Source organism: Panthera pardus, unplaced genomic scaffold (assembly GCF_024362965.1).
Source record: "Panthera pardus isolate Hobbes unplaced genomic scaffold, ASM2436296v1 HiC_scaffold_23, whole genome shotgun sequence".
In the NCBI taxonomy this organism is placed as follows: Eukaryota; Metazoa; Chordata; class Mammalia; order Carnivora; family Felidae; genus Panthera; species Panthera pardus.
Window position 1 is genome coordinate 548138 of NW_026526799.1, and position 21232 is coordinate 569369.

At 61.2% G+C, this 21232-nt stretch overlaps 1 protein-coding gene across 1 annotated transcript in view; it reads left to right on the forward strand.

Moving 5' to 3' along the window:
• Nucleotides 1–21232, forward strand: part of TBC1D2B (TBC1 domain family member 2B) — a 66262-nt gene that overhangs the window by 30545 nt on the left and 14485 nt on the right. The window contains 7 exon segments of the mRNA XM_053888593.1: nucleotides 8838–9001; nucleotides 11852–11982; nucleotides 11984–12079; nucleotides 12643–12930; nucleotides 12932–13027; nucleotides 18235–18345; nucleotides 19168–19361. Coding sequence (XP_053744568.1) covers nucleotides 8838–9001; nucleotides 11852–11982; nucleotides 11984–12079; nucleotides 12643–12930; nucleotides 12932–13027; nucleotides 18235–18345; nucleotides 19168–19361 — 1080 coding nt within the window.

Sequence of the window (21232 nt, forward strand, 5' to 3'; positions counted from 1 at the left end):
GGGCCACCAAGAGACCGTCTCTCTGTTACAGGCAAAACAGTTGAGGCTTGGAGCAGGAAGGCGGCCTGTCCAAGGTCAGGCCAGCGTACGGCAGGATGCCCGGGGTCCCTCGGTAGGTCCCACTGTTCAGCATAAGGGCGTAATTTGGGAAACCGTTGGTTTTGCCGGATTTTCATGCCTGACCATTCTCGTCTGCCCTCACTTAGCAGCGGAACCAGGGGCGGCGGCCCGTAACCCCCCGGTGCTCCCGTGTCCTTGCCTGAGGGCGGCTGGGCCTGGGGAAAGTGCTCTTGTCCCTCCTCGTGGTCACGACACTCGGCTCATCATCGTTTGGGGTCACCGTCCGCCGCCTGTACCTACACAGGGCGGCCTTGTCCACGTGGCAGTCCCAGCTCTGCGACCTCGGGGCCTCTGTTTCTCATTTGTGAAGCGGGGGTGGTGATCACATCCTGAGGGCCCGGCACCGGGAGGCCGTGTGACAGAGCCACCCCCGCTGAGTCCTAGACGCGGGGAGCCGGAGCCGGAGTGGGGGCACAGCTGTGACAGAGCCGCCGTCCGCAGCGGCCCCTCCTGTAGAAACCGTAGGGGGTTGTGGCACTTACGGCGTGCTTCGTGAAGGTTCACGTGAAACGCTTTAGGGGCACGGAGCGACTTTAACGACCACAGAAATCCTGTTCCTGTATTGGAAGCTAAAGCCTCAACGATTGCATGTACGTGTATGAATTCAAAACGGCGTTTTATTCAGAATGTAGTCAGGGTTTCCAGGGCAGACCCCACACAGCGTCCCTTCCACCGGCTTCCAGTGAACGGCGTTTTCAGTCACAGGAGTGCGTGAGGCCACCGCTGGCTTCCAGGACTTGCCTGGGTTTGCTCCTTGCCGGTCACTGCCTGTGTCCTTGTCTGTATCAGGGAAATACTGAATAAGCCTGTATGTATGAAAGGGAATTTTTTTTTTTTATCATTTATTTCTGAGACACACACACAGCCCAAGTGGGGGAGGGGCAGAGAGAGGGGGAGGCACAGAATCCGAAGCAGGCTGCAGGCTCCGAGCTGTCAGCACAGAGCCCGACGCGGGGCTTGAACCCCTGAGCCCTGAGATCATGACCTGAGCCGAAGTCAGACGCTCAACCAACTGAGCCACTCGGGCACCTTGGGAATTTTTTTTGTATGAAAAAGAAGCTGAACGCTTGGGGGAGATTTGATAAAAGTGAGTCACTAAAATATTGCCCCCAGGACACGGGCAACATGTGCAGGGGGAGAAAATGGTGGAAAATCTGCAGATTGTAGGTTGTTTGAGGCTGTAAGTCCACGTCCCACGCTCAGAAAGAATCACCAGACCTGGACGAGCTTGATGATGTCGTGTGGGTGCGGCTCATCGGGAGAGTCCAGGCTGGGGCCCAGACTCGGGAAGAGGCCTTGGCTGGCTGACCCCAGAACGCCACGCAGGTGCCCATACCTGGACAGGTGCATGCGTTGGCATGAAGTTACTTTCCGGTGGTTCCTGCTTTTACCAACCTTTTCATTACCCCCAACCGTTCAGATCACCTTCAGTAAGAGAGCTGGGTGTGCTCTGAAGTCCAGGCCGGTCCGCGTGGGAGTCGGGGCTCAGGGCTGGGGGCTGGTCCGCGTGGGAGTGGGGGCTCAGGGCTGGGGGCTGGTCCGCGTGGGAGTTGGGGCTCAGGGCTCAGGGCTGGGGGCTGGTCCGTGTGGGAGTGGGGGCTCAGGGCTGGGGCTGGTCCACGTGGGAGCGGGGGCTCGGGGCTCAGGGCTGGGGCTGGTCTGCGTGGGAGCAGGGCTTGGGGCTCAGGGCTGGGGCTGGTCCGCGTGGGAGCAGGGGCTCGGGGCTCAGGGCTGGGGCTGGTCCGCGTGGGAGCGGGGGCTCAGGGCTGGGGGCTGGGGACTGGTCTGCATGGGAGCGGGGGCTTGGGGCTCAGGGCTGGGGCTGGTCTGTGTGGGAGCGGGGGCTCGGGGCTCAGGGCTGGGGCTGGTCCTCGTGGGAGCGGGGGCTCGGGGCTCAGGGCTGGGGCTGGTCCTCGTGGGAGCGGGGGCTCGGGGCTCAGGGCTGGGGCTGATCTGTGTGGGAGCGGGGGCTCAGGGCTGGGGGCTGGGGGCTGGTCTGCATGGGAGCAGGGGCTTGGGGCTCAGGGCTGGGGCTGGTCCGCATGGGAGCAGGGGCTCGGGGCTCAGGGCTGGGGGCTGGTCCACGTGGGAGCGGGGGCTCAGGGCTGGGGGCTGGTCCGCGTGGGAGCGGGGGTTTGGGGCTCAGGGTTGGGGGCTGGGCGTGTGGCATCGGGGGCTCAGGGCTGGGGGCTGTTCTGCGTGGGAGCGGGGGCTCGGTGCTGGGGGTGGGTTGTGGGCGGGACGGGGAGAGTGTAGGCCTGGGCATGTGGTAAATATGTGCTCCGGAGCTTGTGCAGGGTGTGAGGGAGACGGGTTTGTGCAGGTGGTGTGCGTGGGCCACCGCGGTGTCACAGGTTGTGTGACGACCGTGAGCAGTGCCTTGTGGCCTGGACGCAAGATCAGCTGTCAGGTGTTGAGAGCTCTCCCTTCATTGGCGCTCTGTACAGTCAGCCTGGTTACACATTAGCTGTGTGGTGTTGAGCCAGTCACCTAACCTCTCTGAGCTCTGTATTCTCCATTAGTAAATTGGGGTGTGTGTGTGTGTGTGTGTGTGTGTGTGTGTGTGTGTGTGTGTGTGTGTTTGTATGCATGCCCTCCCACTGCATGGGTGTGAATGTTCAGCGGTGGTGAAGTCACCCGGTCCTGCTGTGCTCTCCACGGTGTCTGTCGGGCCGCATCAGGGGGACGGTGGCCGTAGGGACCACGCTGGCGTGCGGTCCCGCCCGTGTCTGACGGGTCTCGTGCCGGGCCCTGCCCTGCTCCTTTGCTCTAGCTTCTCTCCTGACCTCAGGCCTGGTGGAAGTGGTCACCTGCGTGCCCAGCTGGTGATCTGGGGAGACCGTGCAGTCTTGGGGCCTAGGGCCATGCCAGAGTGCCCGACTCCGGCACCCAGAGGCTTGGTGATTTGGGGAGGTGGCTGACCTGGCTGTGATGTGGAGTTAGGACGCGGTCTTCCTCATAGGCACAGCTCTGTCCACGTCGGGAGACAAGGTGCCAAAGCCCCAGGGCAGCATCTGAAAGTTCTTAACAAACTTTTCTGGTTTTGATGAATGTTTAGATGTAATAACGTACAATGAATGCACACAGGAATGAATAATACAGACTTTTACATAAACGCCTCAGACCTCAAAAAAGAAAGAGCACAAGGAGTATAGTCACACGGTTATTTTATTTAATAATTTTTTTGAGTGTATTTATTTTGACAGATACAAGTTGGTGAGTACAAGTTGGTGCAGGGTGGGGGTGGGGGGGGAGAGAGAGAGAGAGAATGAGAATGAGAATGAGAACGAGAATGAGAAAGAGAAAGAGAAAGAGAATATCCCAGGCAGGCTCCATGCTGCCAGTACAGAGCCCGACAACGCAGGACTTGAACTTAACGAACCGTATCATGACCTGAGCTGAAGTCAAGAGTTGGGTGCTGGCGGGGCCTGGGTGGCTCAGTCACTTAAGCATCCGACCTCTGCTCAGGTCATGGTCTCACAGTTTGTGAGTTCAAGCCCCGTGTCGGACAGCTCAGAGCCTGGAGCCTGCTTCAGATTTTGTGTCTCCCTCTCTCTCACTCTCCCCTGCTCGTGCTCTCTCTCAAAAATCAGCATTTAAACAAAATTTTTATAATAAAGAGTGGGAGGCTCAACCAACTGAGCCCCCCAGGCATCCCCGCACTGACATTAGGACGGCACAAAGAAGGGGTAGCTGGCCTCTGGCCCCCATGGGGTGCGGTGGTTGCGGGGTCCGAGGGGCTGGCAGCCCCCGGGGAGCATGAGGGCGTGTTCCACACATCATCTCGCAGCTGTCTCGACCTCGACTGTCCCCAAACTTCACTTTTGAGGCCACGCATCACCAGGGCTGTGGCCGAGTGATGCCGCTCCCCAGAAACCACGGCGGCCACGAGAGGCTCCAGCCCGTCAGGCCCAGCTGGAAAGTGCACTCGGCCAGCCGCTGGCCGTGGGACAGGCTCAGAGGACGCCAGAGCCTCGTCCAGGGCCTCCCAGGCCGTGAGTGGCCCGTGTCTCCTGTTGTATTTGGCGCTGGGGGGTGGGAAGAGGACCCTGTCTGCATCGTGTGCTGGTCCTGGACCCTCCTGGTGCGGGGACCCCAGTCCCTGTGATCCCAAATCCCTCCTTCCTCCCTTCCTTCTCCTTGCCTCGGGCGCAGGGCCTTCCCTGTCCGCTGGGCTCCTCGCCTCCACTGCCGGCCTGCCTGGCTTCTGTCAGTTCTCCGCCTGCTGGGTCTTGCCCCCGGGCCCCTCCTCAGGCTGTCCCCCTGCTGGGAGCCTTCTCTCTCCTGGGGACCCCCACCCCCGGGCTCCTCCACGGCCGTCGTGGCCGGAGCGCTTTGCCCCTGCACCTGCTGTGCTGGGTGTGAGCGGGTGTGAGCGGTGTCCGCCTTTCTGCCCGGGAGCCACGCTTCTGCGTGGATGCGTGCCCTTTGTGAGCGCGCAAAACCCGGACCAACTCCGGAGAACGTCAGCGGTAGGCAGTAAAGCTAAGTAGTATCTTTTCTTCTGGTGCGTTGGCAACGTGCTCCTCACGATCCTCAGAGTTTGGGGCTTGCTGGGGTTGCCGCCCCCTTTGAGAAGCGGTCTCCGAAGGACCGCCCCAGCCGTGCAGCCCGGCGTCTGTCCCAGTCACCTTCGTGCCCTCCCGTGCCCTCTGCGTCTTGCCATCAAGCACCGTGCCGTCAGGGGAGGCTGGGGGCGGGTGGGGCGCAGGGGAGGGCTGTGCCGGCGGTCACCGCACCCCTGGCTACGCTTAGGGGTTGTGGGGAGGCCCTGTAGGACGGTGGGGGTTGACTTAGGTGTTGAAGTGCAAGGAGGCACGTGCAGGGGGGAAGGTGGTGAGGGCAGGGCTTCCTGAGTCCCCGGGTCCACGTGCCTGGGGCTCAGGCGCTGGGCGTGGGTGGCGCAGGGGTGGGTGCAGGTTCTGTGCGCTGGGCCGTGGGGATCTGGAGCGGCTCCGCCTGCCTGGGCTTCCGCGATAGGAGCATTTCTCCCTTGATGGGGCTCTCAAGGCAGCGCACATTGTGCTAGGTGCCATGGCGCGTGTGTGACGGGGGTGTGCGCCTTGATCCACGTCAGGTGGCCGGGCCCTCTGCGGCACGCCTTCCTGACGACACCGCTTTGCCACGTCATCCCGTCGGCAGTAACTGCTTTCTGCCTGTGGACGTGGCGGCCCACACTTGAGTGCCTGCTGAGGTTTGGCATGAGAAGTGTGGTGGGCGGGCAAGCGGATCGCCATAACAGGACCCAGGGGTCCAAGATCCGTGTCCCAAGGCCACCTTCAGGGCGTCCGAGGCTGGCTCCTCCCTGAGCCCCCGAGGGAGTCCGTCCGTGGCCTCTTCCAGCTCCTGGTGGCTGCGGCCACCCCGGGCCTGTGGCACGTCACCCGCCATCCTCCGTGCTGGGCCCCCTCCTCCTCCCTCCCGTGTGGACACTGATGCGCCCCATCTTGAGGTCCCTAGTCGCATCCACAGGCCCCTTCTGGTCACTTCTGCCTTTTTCCTTTCAGATGGCATCTCCGGATACCCTTGTGTGTGTCCGTGTTCTTGGGACAGTCTGTCTGAGAATTGATCGGTACCAGAGGATGGGCTGTGTCACTGTCACTGGGGGGGGGGGGGGGGGCAGCTGTCGGGTCCCCTCCGTTGGTGACCCCGAGGCGGCCTGTGTCCAGGGCGGGGAGCCTTCCTGCCGCTGGTGGAGCTGGTGGAGCCCAGACCCGAGCTGGCAGGGTGCTTCCCCGTGGTCCCATCACATCTGGAATCCTAGCTCGAATGAGTGTTGGATAAACTATTTCCCAGGGCACCCGGGTAGGTCAGTGTTAAGCATCCGACTTCGACTCAGGTCATGATCTCACAGTTCATGGGTTCAAGCCCCATGTCAAGCTGTGTGCTGACAGCTCGGAGCCTGGAGCCTGCTTCGGATTATGTGTCTCCCTCCCTCTCAGTCCCTCCCCCACTCACGCTCTGTCTCTCTCTCAAAAAAAAAAATTATTTCTCTGTTGGATTGTAAATGTATGTGGAGAAGTCAGTCTGAAATATGTAAATTTGGAAACAAAGCTTTTCTTGTTGATTCTGGAGGTTGCTGCTGTTTACAGAAAGTTCAGGCTGAACGTGGCAGGTCTCAAGGTGCCGTTTGGCCTTCCTGGTGGCCTCTCACTGTCCGTGCCGGTTCATTTATTGAACAAAAGCGCGGGTACCTGGCAGAGTGCCTGGGGGACATGGAAGGCCGTCTCAAAGGTTTGTCAGTCGAGAGTGGGGTCTTCAAAGAGCAAGGGCTGCCTGGGGAGGGGCCTCGAACCTCCGCCAGGAGGCCCTGTGTAGACAGCTGCGAGCCGGGTAGTGTGTGCAAGCCAGGCCTCGTGTCGCAGTCACAGAACCTCTGAACCTCACGTGGGCTCTTTGCTGTTTTGGCCTGAGCTTCCGCTTTGAGCCTGATCCCATTGCTTCCTTACCTGGGGCTGGGTAGGCGCGCGTCCCCGCGAGGGAGAACCCGGCTTTGTGCGAGCAGCCTCACCGAGGGTCGAGATGGGGAAACCCTGTGGGGTGTGTGTGCAAGGTCCAGGTTGTGTAAATAGCTGTTCTTTCCCCAGACCACCTCCTCCCGCCCTGCGCCTGCTTCCCGCGCTCTCCCCGTGAGAACCGGGGCTCAGCGCTCCTCACTCCTCCCGTTGGGGGTGCTGGTGCCCATGCGCGGCATGTCCGCGGCAGCCACGGCGGGGCCACTGAAACCGCTGTGTCGTGGGTCCGGCAGGGCCCGCACTCGGCCAAGTAACGAGCCAGTCGTGTCCAAGAAATGAGCAGATTTTCTTTCTCTTTCTGTTTCTGTTTCTCTTTCTGAGCGGCTGCTCTGCAATGGCTTTTTCTGCAAACACGGCCACCCTTGTGTGAGGTCTTGCTGGGGCGATGGTGGGCACCCGTGCAGGCACCGCGGTCACCGCCACCGGGATACACAGCACAGGGAAGACGCTGCCCGTGGTCCCGAGTAGACACAGCCTGTGAGCAGGTGTCCGTGCCCGGCTCCTGGGGCCGCTTGGTGGAGCTGGGGCGGGGGGGGAGGGGATGCAGCGGCAGAAACCGAAGCGCATTAAGTAGTTTCTCTGCGTTCGTATTTTTAAAGCACTTTGATACGGTTCATATCAGGGAAAGACCGTCATGCTTTAGAAACACCTAGAGCATTGAGACATGACTATTGTACGTGAGGGTGCCCTCTGCTCCCCACAGACGTGCGGCCACCGCTCCCGCCCCAGTGCCTTCAGCCACACGACACGTTTCTCCCTCCTCTGTAATTTAACCACCGTATCGGGTGGAATCTACCTACAATAAACTCACTTGTGTTAGGTGTACAGGCTGGTGGGTTTCAGGAACCGTACGTGGTTGTGTAAACCCCTCCGTGATGGAGGCTTGGAGCATTTCCGTCGCCCCCCCCCCCCCCCCCCGCCAGCCCCCTGGGCCCCTTGCGCCGACCTCTCCCAAACCCTGGTCCCTGCAGTCCCTGGTCCGTGCTCCGTCGTCGTCTCTGGTGAGTCACATGGACGAAGTCACACTGTGTGTATTCTTTTGTCCTCATCCTTCACTGAGCACGGTCTCTCTGGGACTCTTGCGCACTGGGGAGAGTTTCATATTTCGTTCCTTTTATCGCTGAACAGCATGTAGACCGTGTGGACGTGTCCGCTGGGTGACCCCCTCACCACGGATGCGCTTGGGGCTTGTACCCCGCTTGTGGCTGCTATGAATAAGGTCCGGTCCTGTGTGCAGACACGGTCTTGTTCCTGAAGGTGAGCACCTGGGCCTGGGGTGAGTTGTGGGGTCGCTCAGCTCTGTGTCGATCCAGCGGTTTAAGCTGCCACCACACTGCGCATCTTCGGCCCCGCACATGCCTCCTCGCCTTGACCTTCCCGCGGGCGACTGGTCACTTACAAGTCTTAACCACACACGCACGTGCAGCGTCTGTTACCACTATGACCTTGAAGATTTAAAATACGTCACTTTAGGGGCGCTTGGGGGGCTCAGTGGGTTAAGCGTCTGACTTCGACTCAGGTCATGATCTCACGGTTCGTGAGTTCGAGCCCGACCTCGGGCTCTGTGCTGACGGCTGAGCCTGGAGCCTGCTTCGGATTCTGTGCCTCCCCCTCTCTCTGCCCCTCCCCTGCTCCTGCTCTGTCTCTTTCTGTCTCTCAAAAGCAAGTAAACGTTAGAAAGTTGTTGTTTTTTTAATTTTAAAACATGTCACGTGTACACATCATTGTTCGATTTTCTTTCTTTTTTCGCTCAGCTTTTAAAACACACTTGCCCTGTGCCACGTGTTGCTTCCTCTGGGGTACTCTGTGCCAGGACGGGAACGTGTCTCCGTCTCTGGTGGATCTTGGCACCTTGAGTGGTGGCCACGGGCACAAGCGAGCGTTTGCAGGGTGGACGCACTCCCGTTCCGCGGCGGTGTATTTACTGCGTCTGTTCTGGCAGCTGTCAGGCTCCCACCATCACGTTGTTGCCGGAATGAACGGTGCTGCCATGGGCACTCCCCTCCGTCTTCCTGCCCACGTCTGGGAACTTGGGAACTGCTGGGTCATGGGCTGGCAGCTCTTAAGCTGAGCCGCGTGCTGCTGACTCCACGTGGGGACTGCCCCTCCCTCCATTTCCTCTGTTCGTTTTCACAGTTGTCTACGTGAAGTTACATCTTGTTGTACAATTCTTTCAACAACACGCTTCCTGTTTCCTGACAGAAATTCAATGTCGTCTTTCCGTCCTGGGAGAGGACACAGTGAGAGTCGCAAGAGTGTGTTTTATACCAATGAAGAGTGGGAGCTTTTAGACCCGAACCCTAAGGACCTGGAGGAGTCAATGGTGCAGGAAGAGAGGAGGAAGCAGGCGCCCGAAGGAAACAAAGGTAGGACGGTCCCTGCTGCCTGACCCCCCCCCGCCGGCCCCCAGGGGCGCGGGGACCCTTCCGTAGCAGGCGGTCCCAGAGGCAGGAGGCACAGGGATTTGCATCCTGTCTGTGGGAGATGAGTCGTGAGGGCCTGTGAAGTTAGGGACAGAACATCGGGGGTCCTGGTGCTCTTTACAGATGTATTGATTTTTCTTATAAACCTTGCGTTTACAGAATTCTGTAACAGACATGAAGGTGGAACGCACAAGGTCACGGATTCCGGTGTGGCCTCGTCTGACTTGCGCCGTTGTGAACTTAGGGCCTCTCTTTCTTCCCAGCCCCTTCCCCTCCCCGTGCTCACCCATCTTCATTTCAAAGTAAATTCTAGACGTCACTCCATTACATGTAAATATTTCACCCAGTATGTATCTCTAGGAGATAACGACTCATCTTAAAGTTATGGCAGCGTGTTATTACACGTAGAAACAGTGAGTCTGATCTAATAGTCTAACCCTGCACTCGTTCCACAGCTGCGTGACCAGGAGGTGACGCCAGGGGACGAGGGCGCTCTGGGGCTGTGTACCCCTCTGGCCCCGCCGCTGTGTCCTGTTCCCGCGGGTTTGGGGCTGGATTTCTGTTCGGGGTTTGTCAGCCTGACCCCGTCTGTACAGCTGGTTGTGATGCTCTGTCCAGGGATCCACGAGGGAATGTTGATGTTTTCCTGTAAAACGACAATAATATCGAAACTTTGCCTCATGCATGATTCTAGCGTGGGCTGGCAGGAGGCGGCGGGATTTTAGGAAATGTTTATGGGGGGGGGCGGGCAAGTATTTACTAAAGGAGAGACCTTTCCCATCCCCCGGGGAGGGTGGCCGAGACTTGCTTCTGTTCGCTGGGTCATCCTTTGGGGCCCTCAGTCCCACGTGACGGGGTGTGAGATGCGGCCAGACGGGCGTGCTGTGCTCCCCGGGGCCGGCTCGGTGGGTGCGACGCCAGAGGGGGGCCCACCTGAGCGGGAGCGCCTCCTGAGGAAGGGGACCTGGGTCCCGGCGGATGGGCCGCCTTGGCTCCGACTTCTGGTAGCGGCTCCTGGAGTGGAAAAGAAGGAGGGGTCAGCGAGGCTGAGCGGCCAGGTGGGCAGGAGACTCCCGGGGCCTGTGGGCACCTTCCTGACGGGAGTCGCCCTTGAGAGGCAGCGGGGTCTGCGGACCGGTCCTGTACCGGCTGTGAGTCAGCCCGCCAGCTTGTCGCCCTGTCGCTCGGGGCCGCCCAGCCGCTCTCCTTTGTGTTTGTTCCCCTGCTGTGTAGGTGGATTTCTTTTTTTCTTCTCAGACTTTTACTAAAATCCAAGTTAGTTATATGTAGTCGGTAATAATGGCTTCAGGAGTAGAATCTAGTGATTCATCGCTTACATGCAGCACCCAGTGTTCATCCCAACAAGTGTCCCCTTAATGCCCATCCCCCATCCAACCCCCCCCCCCCACCCCGAGAACTCTCGGTTTATTCTCTGTATTTAAGAGTCTCTTAGGGTTTGCTAAGTGGACTTTTTAAAAAAAATTTTTTTAACGTTTATTTTTTTGAGAGAGAGCAAGCGGGGGAGGGGCAGAGAGAGGGAGACACAGACTCTAAAGCAGCTCCAGGCTCCGAGCTGTCAGCACAGAGCCCGACAGGGGGCTCGAACTCCCAAACTGTGAGATCACGACGTGAGCCCAAGTTGGATGCCCAACTGACTGAGCCACCCAGGCGCCCCTGCTAAGTGGACTTTTTAATCGAAAGCATAACACACACAAAGTTCCCTGATTGCAAATGAGTACTCAGCGGATTTTCCCTGTGAGCACACACTTCAACAGACAGGACAAGACCGGACCCGCCCAGTCACTGGCCTCTCCCGGGGTGGCCCCTGTCCCAAAACAGCAGGGAGTCAGGGCCTTGTTTTCTAGCTTTAAGGGACCTGTGTGGTTTGTACTATTTCACATTGCCTCCTTATAGCTTGAATATGTATTTGAGTCCATTGATGCAGAAATGTATTTGGGTCCTTTAGTATTTTTAAGTACCCATTTTTTTAAAAACTTATTTTGAGAGAGTGTGAGCGGGGGGAGGGGCAGAGAAAGAGGGAGACACAGAATCTGAAGCAGCTCCAGGCTCCGAGCTGTCGGCACAGAGCCCGACGCGGGGCTCGAACCCACGAACTGCGAGTTCATGACCTGAGCTCAACCGACTGAGCCCCCCAGGCGCCCCTTTAAATACCCTTTTTTTTTAAGAAAGAGAAGGTAGTCATGTGTTCACAATTAAGAAAACGTACATTTAGGGAGGGGCTTTGTCTTGTTTTTATTTTGCTGGGAACAGATGAGCAAAAGGAAGCCAGGGATCCCCGAGGTGTGGGAGTCCCACGGGGAACCCGCTGTCTGTGCAGGTGGGGACCCTGCAAGGACTCCAGCACCATGCTCCTCCCTGGCCTGTTCTCTTTCTGTTTGGTCCTAAAAGTGGATGACATGGGAGAACGGTGACGTGAACTGACCTTTTGGAAAAGGAACTTAGCAATGAGATGCGTCCTGAGAGAAGGTGCGGGGAAGCCTTGTCATAAACCCGTTAGCGCCACCAGGCCTCATCTTAGGAACTGAGCAAGCAGGGAGAGCGTTTTCTTCAGCAGTGATCATGTGACCAGTGTAATACGGAAGGATCCCGCTCCTTGAGTTTAGGCTTGGTTTTCATCAAGGAGGAGTCGGGCGAGAGGCGCCCCCGCCTGTGTCCCCCGCGCGAGGGACCCACAGCTTTCTGGAGGATGACGGATGGGATGCTGAAGCGTTTCACCGGACTTCCCAGAATGAGGATTTGTCCTGCACCTAAAAAAGTTTTGTTTTTACGCAGGAGGAACCAGCTCAGGATTTCCCTTTGATTTTGGACGTATTCCCTACAAAGGAAAGCGCCCTTTGAGAGACATGATCGGGTCCTACAAGAACCGTCACGTCAGTGGTGACCCTTCCGCCGAGGGGCCGGCAGAGCAGTGGTGGCGTCAGCAAGCCGGCCCCCGAAACACAGTTGCAGAGCCAGCAGGAGGAGCTGGAGCGGCTGAAGAAAGACCTGTCCAGTCAGAAGGTGACTTCCCTTCCGCGCACGTGTGTCCCCCCACACCAGCCGCCGGGACCAGAGGGGCAAAGCCTGGCTTTCGTGGGTCTCTGGGTGTTTTGTTCCCGGGGGGGGGGCTCCCCTCGGGGTGTTACATCGTGGGCACTCTGGCGCCCCGGGTCACGCGTTCAGACACGAGTACATCAGTCTCTCTCGACACAGCGCTGGCCCAGAGTCCCTTCCCGGTGGGAACAGTCTCCGCGTGGTGTCAGACACCGTTTCTTCCGAAACTGAGTGCGCCTGATCGCTCCGACCAGAGCTGAGGCTTAAGGTTTTAGAGCCCCCGTTTTCTGAACACCGATGTGCGCTCGCTGGGACCTGCTGCTGATCGCAGTTCGCGTGTTTGTTTCCTGTTTCCTATTACCGTTCCCTGCAGACAGGCTCCGCCGGCTAACGTCTCTTCCTCTCTGTTTCCGAGACCCCTCGAGAGGAGGTTCGCTACTAACACGCTCCCGGTGGGGTTTCCGCATTCCCTCCGCCCCGCCTTGCCCCCTGCGCCTGTTCACGGTCCCTGCTCTCCCCTCCGGCTCCAGGAGCTTGTGCGGCTGCTGCAGCAGACGGTCCGGTCGTCCCAGTATGACAAGTACTTCGCCAGCAGCCGGCTCTCCGAGGGGGTCCCGAAGGACGCGCTCGACCTCCTGCACCGCAAGGATGACCAGATCCTGGGCCTCAGCGGCCAGCTGGAGAGGCTCACCCTGGAGAGGGAGAGTCTGCAGCAGGAAGTGAGGACGCTCAAGGGCAAGGTGGGCGAGCTCAGCGAGCAGCTGGGGATGCTGGTGGAGACCATCCAGGCCAAGGACGAGGTCATCATGAAGCTCTCGCGCCAGCTCAGCGAGAGCTGAGGACAGTACGTCGTCCCCCACGGGGGTGCCCGGCTCCCCCACCAGCAGGGAGCAGCTGGAGCTGGACAGGCTGAAAGTAAGTGGGGTGTGGGCTCCGGCTGCTGGGCGGGGTTCAGACAGGCGGTGCGGGCGGCCCCTCGATGTCGCGCAGGGGTGCCGGCCTCAGTGCCTGGTGGGGGAACGGAGCGTGGGGTCGGCTGCCCCACAGGCCCGCTCGGAGCCGGCGCCCCTGTGGCCACGCTGGCCCCGGGGAGGGCGCTACTTCCTGAACACGTTGGGTCTCCGGGTCGTCCCCAGGGTGCGGACCCGTTGGCAGGTGAGGGGAGCGCGCTGCTGTGGGAGGCAGGGGTGGTCCCCGTGCCTGCGGAGAAGCCTGCCAGCCCCCCTCCCCCCCGGAGAGCTGAAGGCCCCTGGTCTGTCCGTCAGGCCCCACAGGGACCCTGGGTGTAGTCCAGTCGACCCCACGCGGGTCTCCAGCCACAGGTGTGTCCCGTCCCCCAACACGCTCCTCTCCTGGCTACCCTCGTTGTGTAGACACCTTGGCACCGAGGGTGTCTGGCCCCTGAGTGTAGTGTATCCTCGGAGGCCAAGGTTCGCCACCTTGAGGTTGTTGGCGAGGCCCCGCTGTGTGCCCGGGAGCGCCTGCCCCCGTCAGTGCAGAGGATGGCAAGTGGCGGCGGGGGGGGGGGGGGGGGTCTCTCAGAGAATTCTAAAACAGGACTTAACACTGGGCTGACAGCAGCATCGCTGGGACATGTGCAGGGCCTCCGTCGTGATGGCTTCTCGGTGACACGTCTCAGTCAGCGTTGCCAGTGGGCCGGCCTTGCTTGCGCACACGGCCTGGAACATGCCCGACCCGCACCGCGCGGGTGATGTGCGTTTCCCGCCACCTTGTTTAACGTGGACTAGAGTTGACGTTTTGTGAGCGTGCCTGTGTTTGCAGCGTCTGCCTGCTGGCCCCGCCGAGCATGCTCTGTGGGGACACACGCGGGCCCAGCCAGAGCACGTGCGGGATGGAGCGGCTTGTCCTGTGTCCACGCAGCTCCCTGTGGGGACCCACACAGTTGACCCGGGTTAGGTTTCTCGCCCTTATTTACTCTCTTGTTTCTGTGGCACGGTCGGCAGGGTGGTTTCAGTCACTTGGTGATTTCGTGACCTTTTCCTCCAACATTTCTCCCCACTTTTTAAAGCCTGTGGCTCCAAAATCCACGAGAGCTCAAGAAGGAGGAAGGTTCTCTGGAGCCTCTGTGTGGCCCTGGGGTCCAGGCGGGATGGTCGGCCACCAGCCCCACACGCTCGCCCCTGCGCTGGCTCTCCAGCCCAACATGCTCACCCCTGCGCTGGCTCTCCGGCCCCACACGCTCGCCCCTGCGCTGGCTCTCCGGCCCCACACGCTCGCCCCTGCGCTGGCTCTCCACCCTCACATTGTCACCCCTGTGCTGGCTCTCCAGCCCCACATGCTCACCCCTCCGCTGGCTCTCCAGTCCTACATGCTCACCCTCAGCCCTGCACTGGCTCTCCAGCCCCACACCCTCACCCCTGTGCTGGCTCTCTGGCCCCACACCCTTACCCCTGTGCTGGTTCTCCAGCCCCACACGCTCACCCCTGTACTGGCTCTCCAGCTCCACACCCTCACCCCTGCGCTGGCTCTCCAGCCTTACACGCTCACCCCTGTGCTGGCTCTCTGGCCCCACACCCTCACCCCTGTGCTGGCTCTCCAGCCCCACACTCTTACCCCTGTACTGGCTCTCCAGTTCCATACCCTCACCCGTGCACTGGCTCTCTGGCCCCACACGCTCACCCCTGCGCTGGCTCTCCGGCCCCACACCCTCTCCCCTACGCTGGCTCTCCAGCCCAACACGCTCACCCCTGTACTGGCTCTCCGGCCCCACACCCTCACCCCTGTGCTGGCTCTCCAGCCCCACACTCTTACCCCTGTACTGGCTCTCCAGTTCCATACCCTCAGCCCTGCACTGGCTCTCCAGTTCCACACCCTCAGCCCTGCACTGGCTCTCCAGCCCCACACCCTCACCCCTGCGCTGGCTCTCTGGCCCCACACCCTCTCCCATACGCTGGCTCTCCAGCCCCACACGCTCACCCCTCCGCTGGCTCTCCAGTCCTACATGCTCACCCTCAGCCCTGCACTGGCTCTTCAGCCCCACACCCTCACCCCTGTGCTGGCTCTCCAGCCCAACACGCTTACCCTCGTACTGGCTCTCCAGTTCCACACCCTCACCCGCGCTCTGGCTCTCCGGCCCCACATGCTCACCTCTGTACTGGCTCTCCAGCCCCACACCCTCACCCCTGCGCTGGCTCTCTGGCCCCACACCCTCACCCCTGTGCTGGCTCTCCAGCCCCAAACTCTTACCCCTGTACTGGCTCTCCAGTTCCATACCCTCACCCCTGCACTGGCTCTCCGGCCCCACACACTCACCCCTGCGCTGGCTCTCCGGCCCCACACCCTCTCCCGTACGCTGGCTCTCCAGCCCAACACGCTCACCCCTGTACTGGCTCTCCAGCCCCACACCCTCACCCCTGTGCTGGCTCTCCAGCCCCACATCCTCACCCCTGTGCTGGCTCTCCAGCCCCACACTCTTACCCCTGTACTGGCTCTCCAGTTCCATACCCTCACCCCTGCACTGGCTCTCCGGCCCCACACCCTCACCCCTGCGCTGGCTCTCCGGCCCCACACCCTCACCCCTGCGCTGGCTCTCCGGCCCCACACCCTCTCCCCTGCGCTGGCTCTCCGGCCCCACACCCTCTCCCCTACGCTGGCTCTCCGGCCCCACACCCTCTCCCCTGCGCTGGCTCTCCGGCCCCACACCCTCTCCCCTGCGCTGGCTCTCCGGCCCCACACCCTCTCCCCTGCGCTGGCTCTCCGGCCCCACACGCTCACCCCTATGCTGGCTCTCCGGCCCCACACCCTCACCCCTGCGCTGGCTCTCCGGCCCCACACCCTCACCCCTGCGCTGGCTCTCCGGCCCCACACCCTCACCCCTGCGCGGCTCTCCAGTGGCACTGCAGGAATGGAACGCAGCGTGAGGGGTTGTGGATGCAAGAAGGGACTTGCTGTCCTCTGTGTTCTCCAGCACTTAATGCTGCGTGGTTCCCACGCTGATTGCTTCCCTTGTCCCCGAGTTTAAACGTCCTTGTGGGGGACTGTCTGTGTGTGTCGGCGGCACTCTGTCATGTCACTGTCACCATCATTTCCGGGTTTCTCAGTCAAGAGTCTGTGTCTGCAGCCTGCAGGTTTGTGCTGTTTGGAACCTGCGAGCTCTTCTCATCGGTCTGATACAGACAGGGTCACTTTCCCGGGTATTTTGAGGAGGGAGTAAACATTGGTCGTCATATCTTTCCAGCCTAGAATTTAGGGACTTTATCTTTCCCGTACTTCCTTCCAGACGTTTTCTGTGGCTCCGTAATTCTGTGCCCGGAGTAGGTCGATCCCTGCTTTGTCCGGCACCATAGCTTGGCTCGGTGGGCGCTGTCCTCGCTGTGACTTGGGGCTGCCCGTCCTGTGACTGTGTCCCCATCCCCTTGTGCCGCCCTGTCCTCCTTCCTGCGATTTGCTCCTTCCGCGTGGGCCTTCACGCTCGCGGCCTTGTTCGTTTGTCCGGCCACGCGCCGGGCTCTGCGCTCTGCCGGAAGCGCACGGTGTGTCCCTCCCCACCCCGCCCCCCGCCCCCGCGGCACCCAGTGTGGCTTGAAAGCAGAGACAGAGGCAGAACCACAGCTGCAGTGAGGGTGAGCAGCAGGGAGGAGACGTGGGCCGGCACTCGCGGTGGTCTGGACGCTGCTCTGGAGCCAGACCTGGCCTGTGTTCAAGCCCAGCTGTGGCGCCTGTGAGCCCCCCCACGGCGGGTTGGGCCCCTTCTCTGCCCAGTGTGTTCACCTGAGACCCGGCCCTCCCCTCGGGGGTCTCGCGGGGATCGGGCTCCTGGTGCCTCGCGGGGCTTCCCTGCTGTGATCGTCACCGTAGGGAGACCGTCCTTGTGATGAACAGTCAGGCCCTCCCAAGGAAGACACCGTTAGTCTGCTGTCCTGCTGTCACCCACCCCCTTGTGTCACTCGGCCTCGGTCCGTCGGGCTCGGGCGCGTGCTGCGCTTGGCCCGGCACTCCCTCTCCTCCATCTGCCGCCAGCAGCTCTCACCCACCGGGAGGGCGAGACTGAGGCCGCGGAAGGGGATCGGGGCCTTCTGTGGGGCTAGACTTAGGTGTCTCGCGGGCCTGTCGTGACATGTGGTCCCACGGACTCAGAAGGTGTGCGCGTATCAGTCAGGCGTGGCCAGTGGCCCGGAGTCCAGCGGCCTGGCTCTCAGAGGCCGGATCCCGGCCCCGAGGCTCCGTCTCCACCTGGGCAGCGGAGACCTGGGGACGGCTGCCCAGCAGTTGTCGTGGTGCAGGCAGATCAGGAGTGTCATGCTGACCCATAATCCCCAGCAAGCGCCCCACAAATGTTAGCGATTGAAGGGATCACGGAAACGTCATTTTCTCTGTGGGTTTTAGGGTGGTTATGGGCCGCCAGCCCCGCGGCGATGTCCAGCCTGGGGCAAGTCTCGGGGATCGGCTCTGGCTTCTGTCCCGTGAGGCTCCAGGAGCCCGCGGCTTCCCTGGCCACTCCCAGCCGGCCCCCGAATTTTCCTGCGGCTGTGGCCAAGGCCGAGGGGCCGGAGCCTCCCCGGGAGCCCCGGCAGAGCGGGAGAAGCACACTGATGAAGGGCTGCGCTCGGCGGCACGTGTCCAAGCTCGGGCTTCCTGTCCTCAGGCTTCAAGGCCAGAGCCAAACGTGTCCCCACGTTTGGTAGAGCTTGTCACCGGCCCGTGAGGCCTCTTAAAACACGGCAGATGCAGCAAACATTAACCATTGGTGAATTTAGGTGAAGGGTATGTTGGGTTCGCTGTACTTCCCTTCCAGCTTGGCCAGGGTTTGACGTCTTCCACGTGGACGCAGGAGGGACGCGCCCTCCGGAGCGCCTCACCCACTGTCGGTTGCAGGTGTGGGTCTCTAGTTGAGGGCATGTGCGGTGTGCAAAGTGGGTGAGTAAAAACGAGCACCCGCAGAAAGTGTGCTGTGTCTCTGCTTGGGAAAGAATGGAGCGTGAGGGACGTGAGCGCAGGTAGGCGTCTGCACAGAGCGGGGACGTGGGTCCTGGTGGCCGCGGCGGTGGTCGGGGTGTCGGCACTAATTCAGCGGGACCGTTTGATTGCAAGGGCGGAATATTAATTACGTAGAATAATCAGCCTTCAGCTGGTGTGAATCGACGGGTTTTCTCTTCCAACAGGACAGCCTCCAGGGGTATAAAACCCAGAATAAGTTTCTCAACAAGGAAATTCTGGAGCTCTCGGCGCTGCGGAGGAACGCAGAAAGGAGGGAGCGGGATCTGATGGCCAAGGTGGGTCGGGCGCGGCTGTGTCCTGGTGGCGGGGGACTCAGAGCCTTCCGGAAGCGGGTGCCCGCAACCCTGTCCTGCTGCCGGTGGGGGTGCGGTCACGACCCCGAATCGTGTCTGAAACGTTGGGAGCGCAGAGTGCTGGGCGCTTGGTCTCATCTGAGGCGCCCCGGTGTGTCCCATCTGCACGTATGACGGGATTCACAGAAAAGCTTAAATCCTATCCTGAGACCCCCAGAGGAAGGCTCCTTGGATTGTGATTTTAGCTGTTGTGGGGATCGATTTCCCACCTGTAAACGGGGAAGGGGGAGAACACCTCGCTGCCAGCCCAATGGTGGCGGTGCGAGAGTCTGATGGCATTGTGGCGGGAAAGGCAGCGTGAACGTGACAGCCGTCACCGCGTCCCCCGACCTGTGCTTGCGTGTTCTCCTTGGTGTCTGTCTTGTCTGAGGCGGCGGCGGACGGGAGCTGGTCCCAGGCACAGGGTCCTGGGAAAGTGTGGGTGCCACACAGGCGCCTGCTCATGGCCCACATGCCAGGGACACGACATGACCTCAGGAACCGGCTCGTGCCCTGGTTCCTGCTGCTCCCTTCGGCCGTCCAGGACCCATGTGGGTGTTGGCATCGGGTCCTTGGTGCCGGAGCCCCGGAAGGGAGGGGACGTGACGGGTGGCCGGTGACATAAATCAATCTCTTGTCCTCCACACGGTCCCCCGCCTCTCCTCCTGGTAGTTGGGGGCTCGTCATTCGTTGGCCGCCTGACGTACCTGAGGGTTGTGTATCCCGCGTCGGTCGGGACGGAGGTAACCCCCGCGCTGTCTGTAGTATTCCAGCCTGGAAGCCAAGCTCTGCCAGATAGAGAGCAAATACCTGATTCTGCTGCAAGAAATGAAGACGCCCGTGTGCTCGGAGGAGCAGGGGCCCTCCCGCGAGGTCATAGCCCAGCTGCTGGAGGACGCTCTGCAGGTGGAGGGCCCGGAGCAGCCGGAGCAGGCATTCGTGAAGCCTCGTCTCGTCAGGTAAAGGTGCTGGCGGGTGGTGGGACCCCCTCCTGAGGCCCCCCGCTGCAGCCACAGCGGACGGGACACGAGGCCGTGTCCCGGGGAGTAGGCGCCCCGTCCCGAGACACAGCTGCACCCGATGGCATTGTGGCGGGAAAGGCAGCGTGAACGTGACAGCCGTCACTGCGTCTGAGAGCACAGGGGCCCCCCGAGTGGGGACAACGCTTGGGTGGCCTGGCTCGGCAGCCCAGCACCCCCTGAGGCTCCGACGTGTGCCGTGGACACACTCGGACACGCACAGTGTCGCACATGTTAGAAAATGGCGGAGTCTGGAAGCCCGTGCCGGCTCTCCCCCTGGGGTCCTTAAGTAGTAGTTTCTGAAAAATGAGATCCGTTGAGATGTTGGACGCGGAGAAACCGCAGATTCAGTCCCGTCTCCTCCTGTCTCCCCCGCTGGCCGCCCCGGGACGGCCCTGCTGCAGGGGCCTCGCGCCTCCCGCCCCGGCGAAGCCCGGTCAGCACGGCCTCCCCGCGTCTGGGCTCAAGCGCGCGGCACCCGCACTGCCGAGGCCTGTGTGCCAGGAGCCGTGCGGGCTCTCGGCGAGGCGGGTGCGTGTACCCTCGTGCCGCACAGGAGGCTGAGGCTGTGGGGGAGACGTGCTGGCCAAGGTCACGGTGCCTGGCGGCAAGGACAGGGCCCGCGGACGGCACCCCGGCTGGCGGCTCTGGAGACCCCGTCCTTCCTCCCTCGTGTGCCCTTGGGCCCTCGCTGTGTACATCGTACGTGTTCAAACCGCCTGTAACTAGAACGCTGACTGTACGCACGGACTCGTTTTTACTTGATGAAAATTTCAAGCCTACAAAGTGACGGCCAGCGACACCCCACGCGTACCGTCAGCAGTTACCAGTGTTTGGCCAGTCTGGTTTCGTCTTCCCCTCCCCCAAGGTTTTTTCCTGCAGTTACTTTAAGGCAGATGCCACACGTTTTGTCTTTTCACCTTAAAACACTCCAGGATGCGTTTCTAACTTCTAACTGATGGCCCTCTTTCGTAAGTGTATGTACTTGGAGAGAGGAAGTGTGTCTGGGTGTGCACATGCGCCAGGGAGGGGCAGAGAGGGAGGGGGAGAGAGGGGATCCCAAGCAGGCTCCACGCTGTCAGCGCAGAGCACGACGCGGGGCTCAAACCCGCGAACCGCGAGATCACGACCTGAGCCAAAATCCAGAGTCAGATGCTCAACCGACCGAGCCACCCAGGCGCCCCTGATGACACTTTTTAATATGCGAACCCCATCGTGTTCTGTGTTTTCGCAACTGCCTGCCTTCAGTGTTAACTTCCTGAAATCGCACGGGGGGATACGTGTGGTTCCCGGGCATTTCGTTCTTGCCTTGTGTACCTTTCCGGTAGGGGGGGACGTGTGGTGCCCGGACCTCGGTGTCTTTATTCCTTCCCCTCGTGGTTCCTTCCGTGCTCCCTTTACCAGATGAGGCGGGCGAACGCGTGGTTCGTGTGTCTGCCTGTCTGTGTGCGAGCTCCCGTCCTGCCGGGTGTAGACTGGAAGGGGGATCCCCGACCTGCAGGGAATACAGCTGCAGCCGCGCCGGGGCGGGTTTCCGGAGCAGCAGGGCACGGAAGGCCCGCGTGCTGGTTTTCCCGTGGCCGGCCTGGCGGGTCGCCGCACGCTTCGTGGCTTCCGACGCCGCACTTAGGCTTCTGCCGGCGGCTGACGTGTCCTGGGCTGCACTCCTTCCCCGAGGCACATGGTCACGGGATGGTCGGCAGCACGCATTCCCCGGGCCGCCGGGCGTGGCGTTCAGCCCCTGCTTCTGGAGACCGCTGCGCCCCTGGGCTCCGGCCCCCGCTTCCTTCCGCAGCCGGCGACAGTGGGCC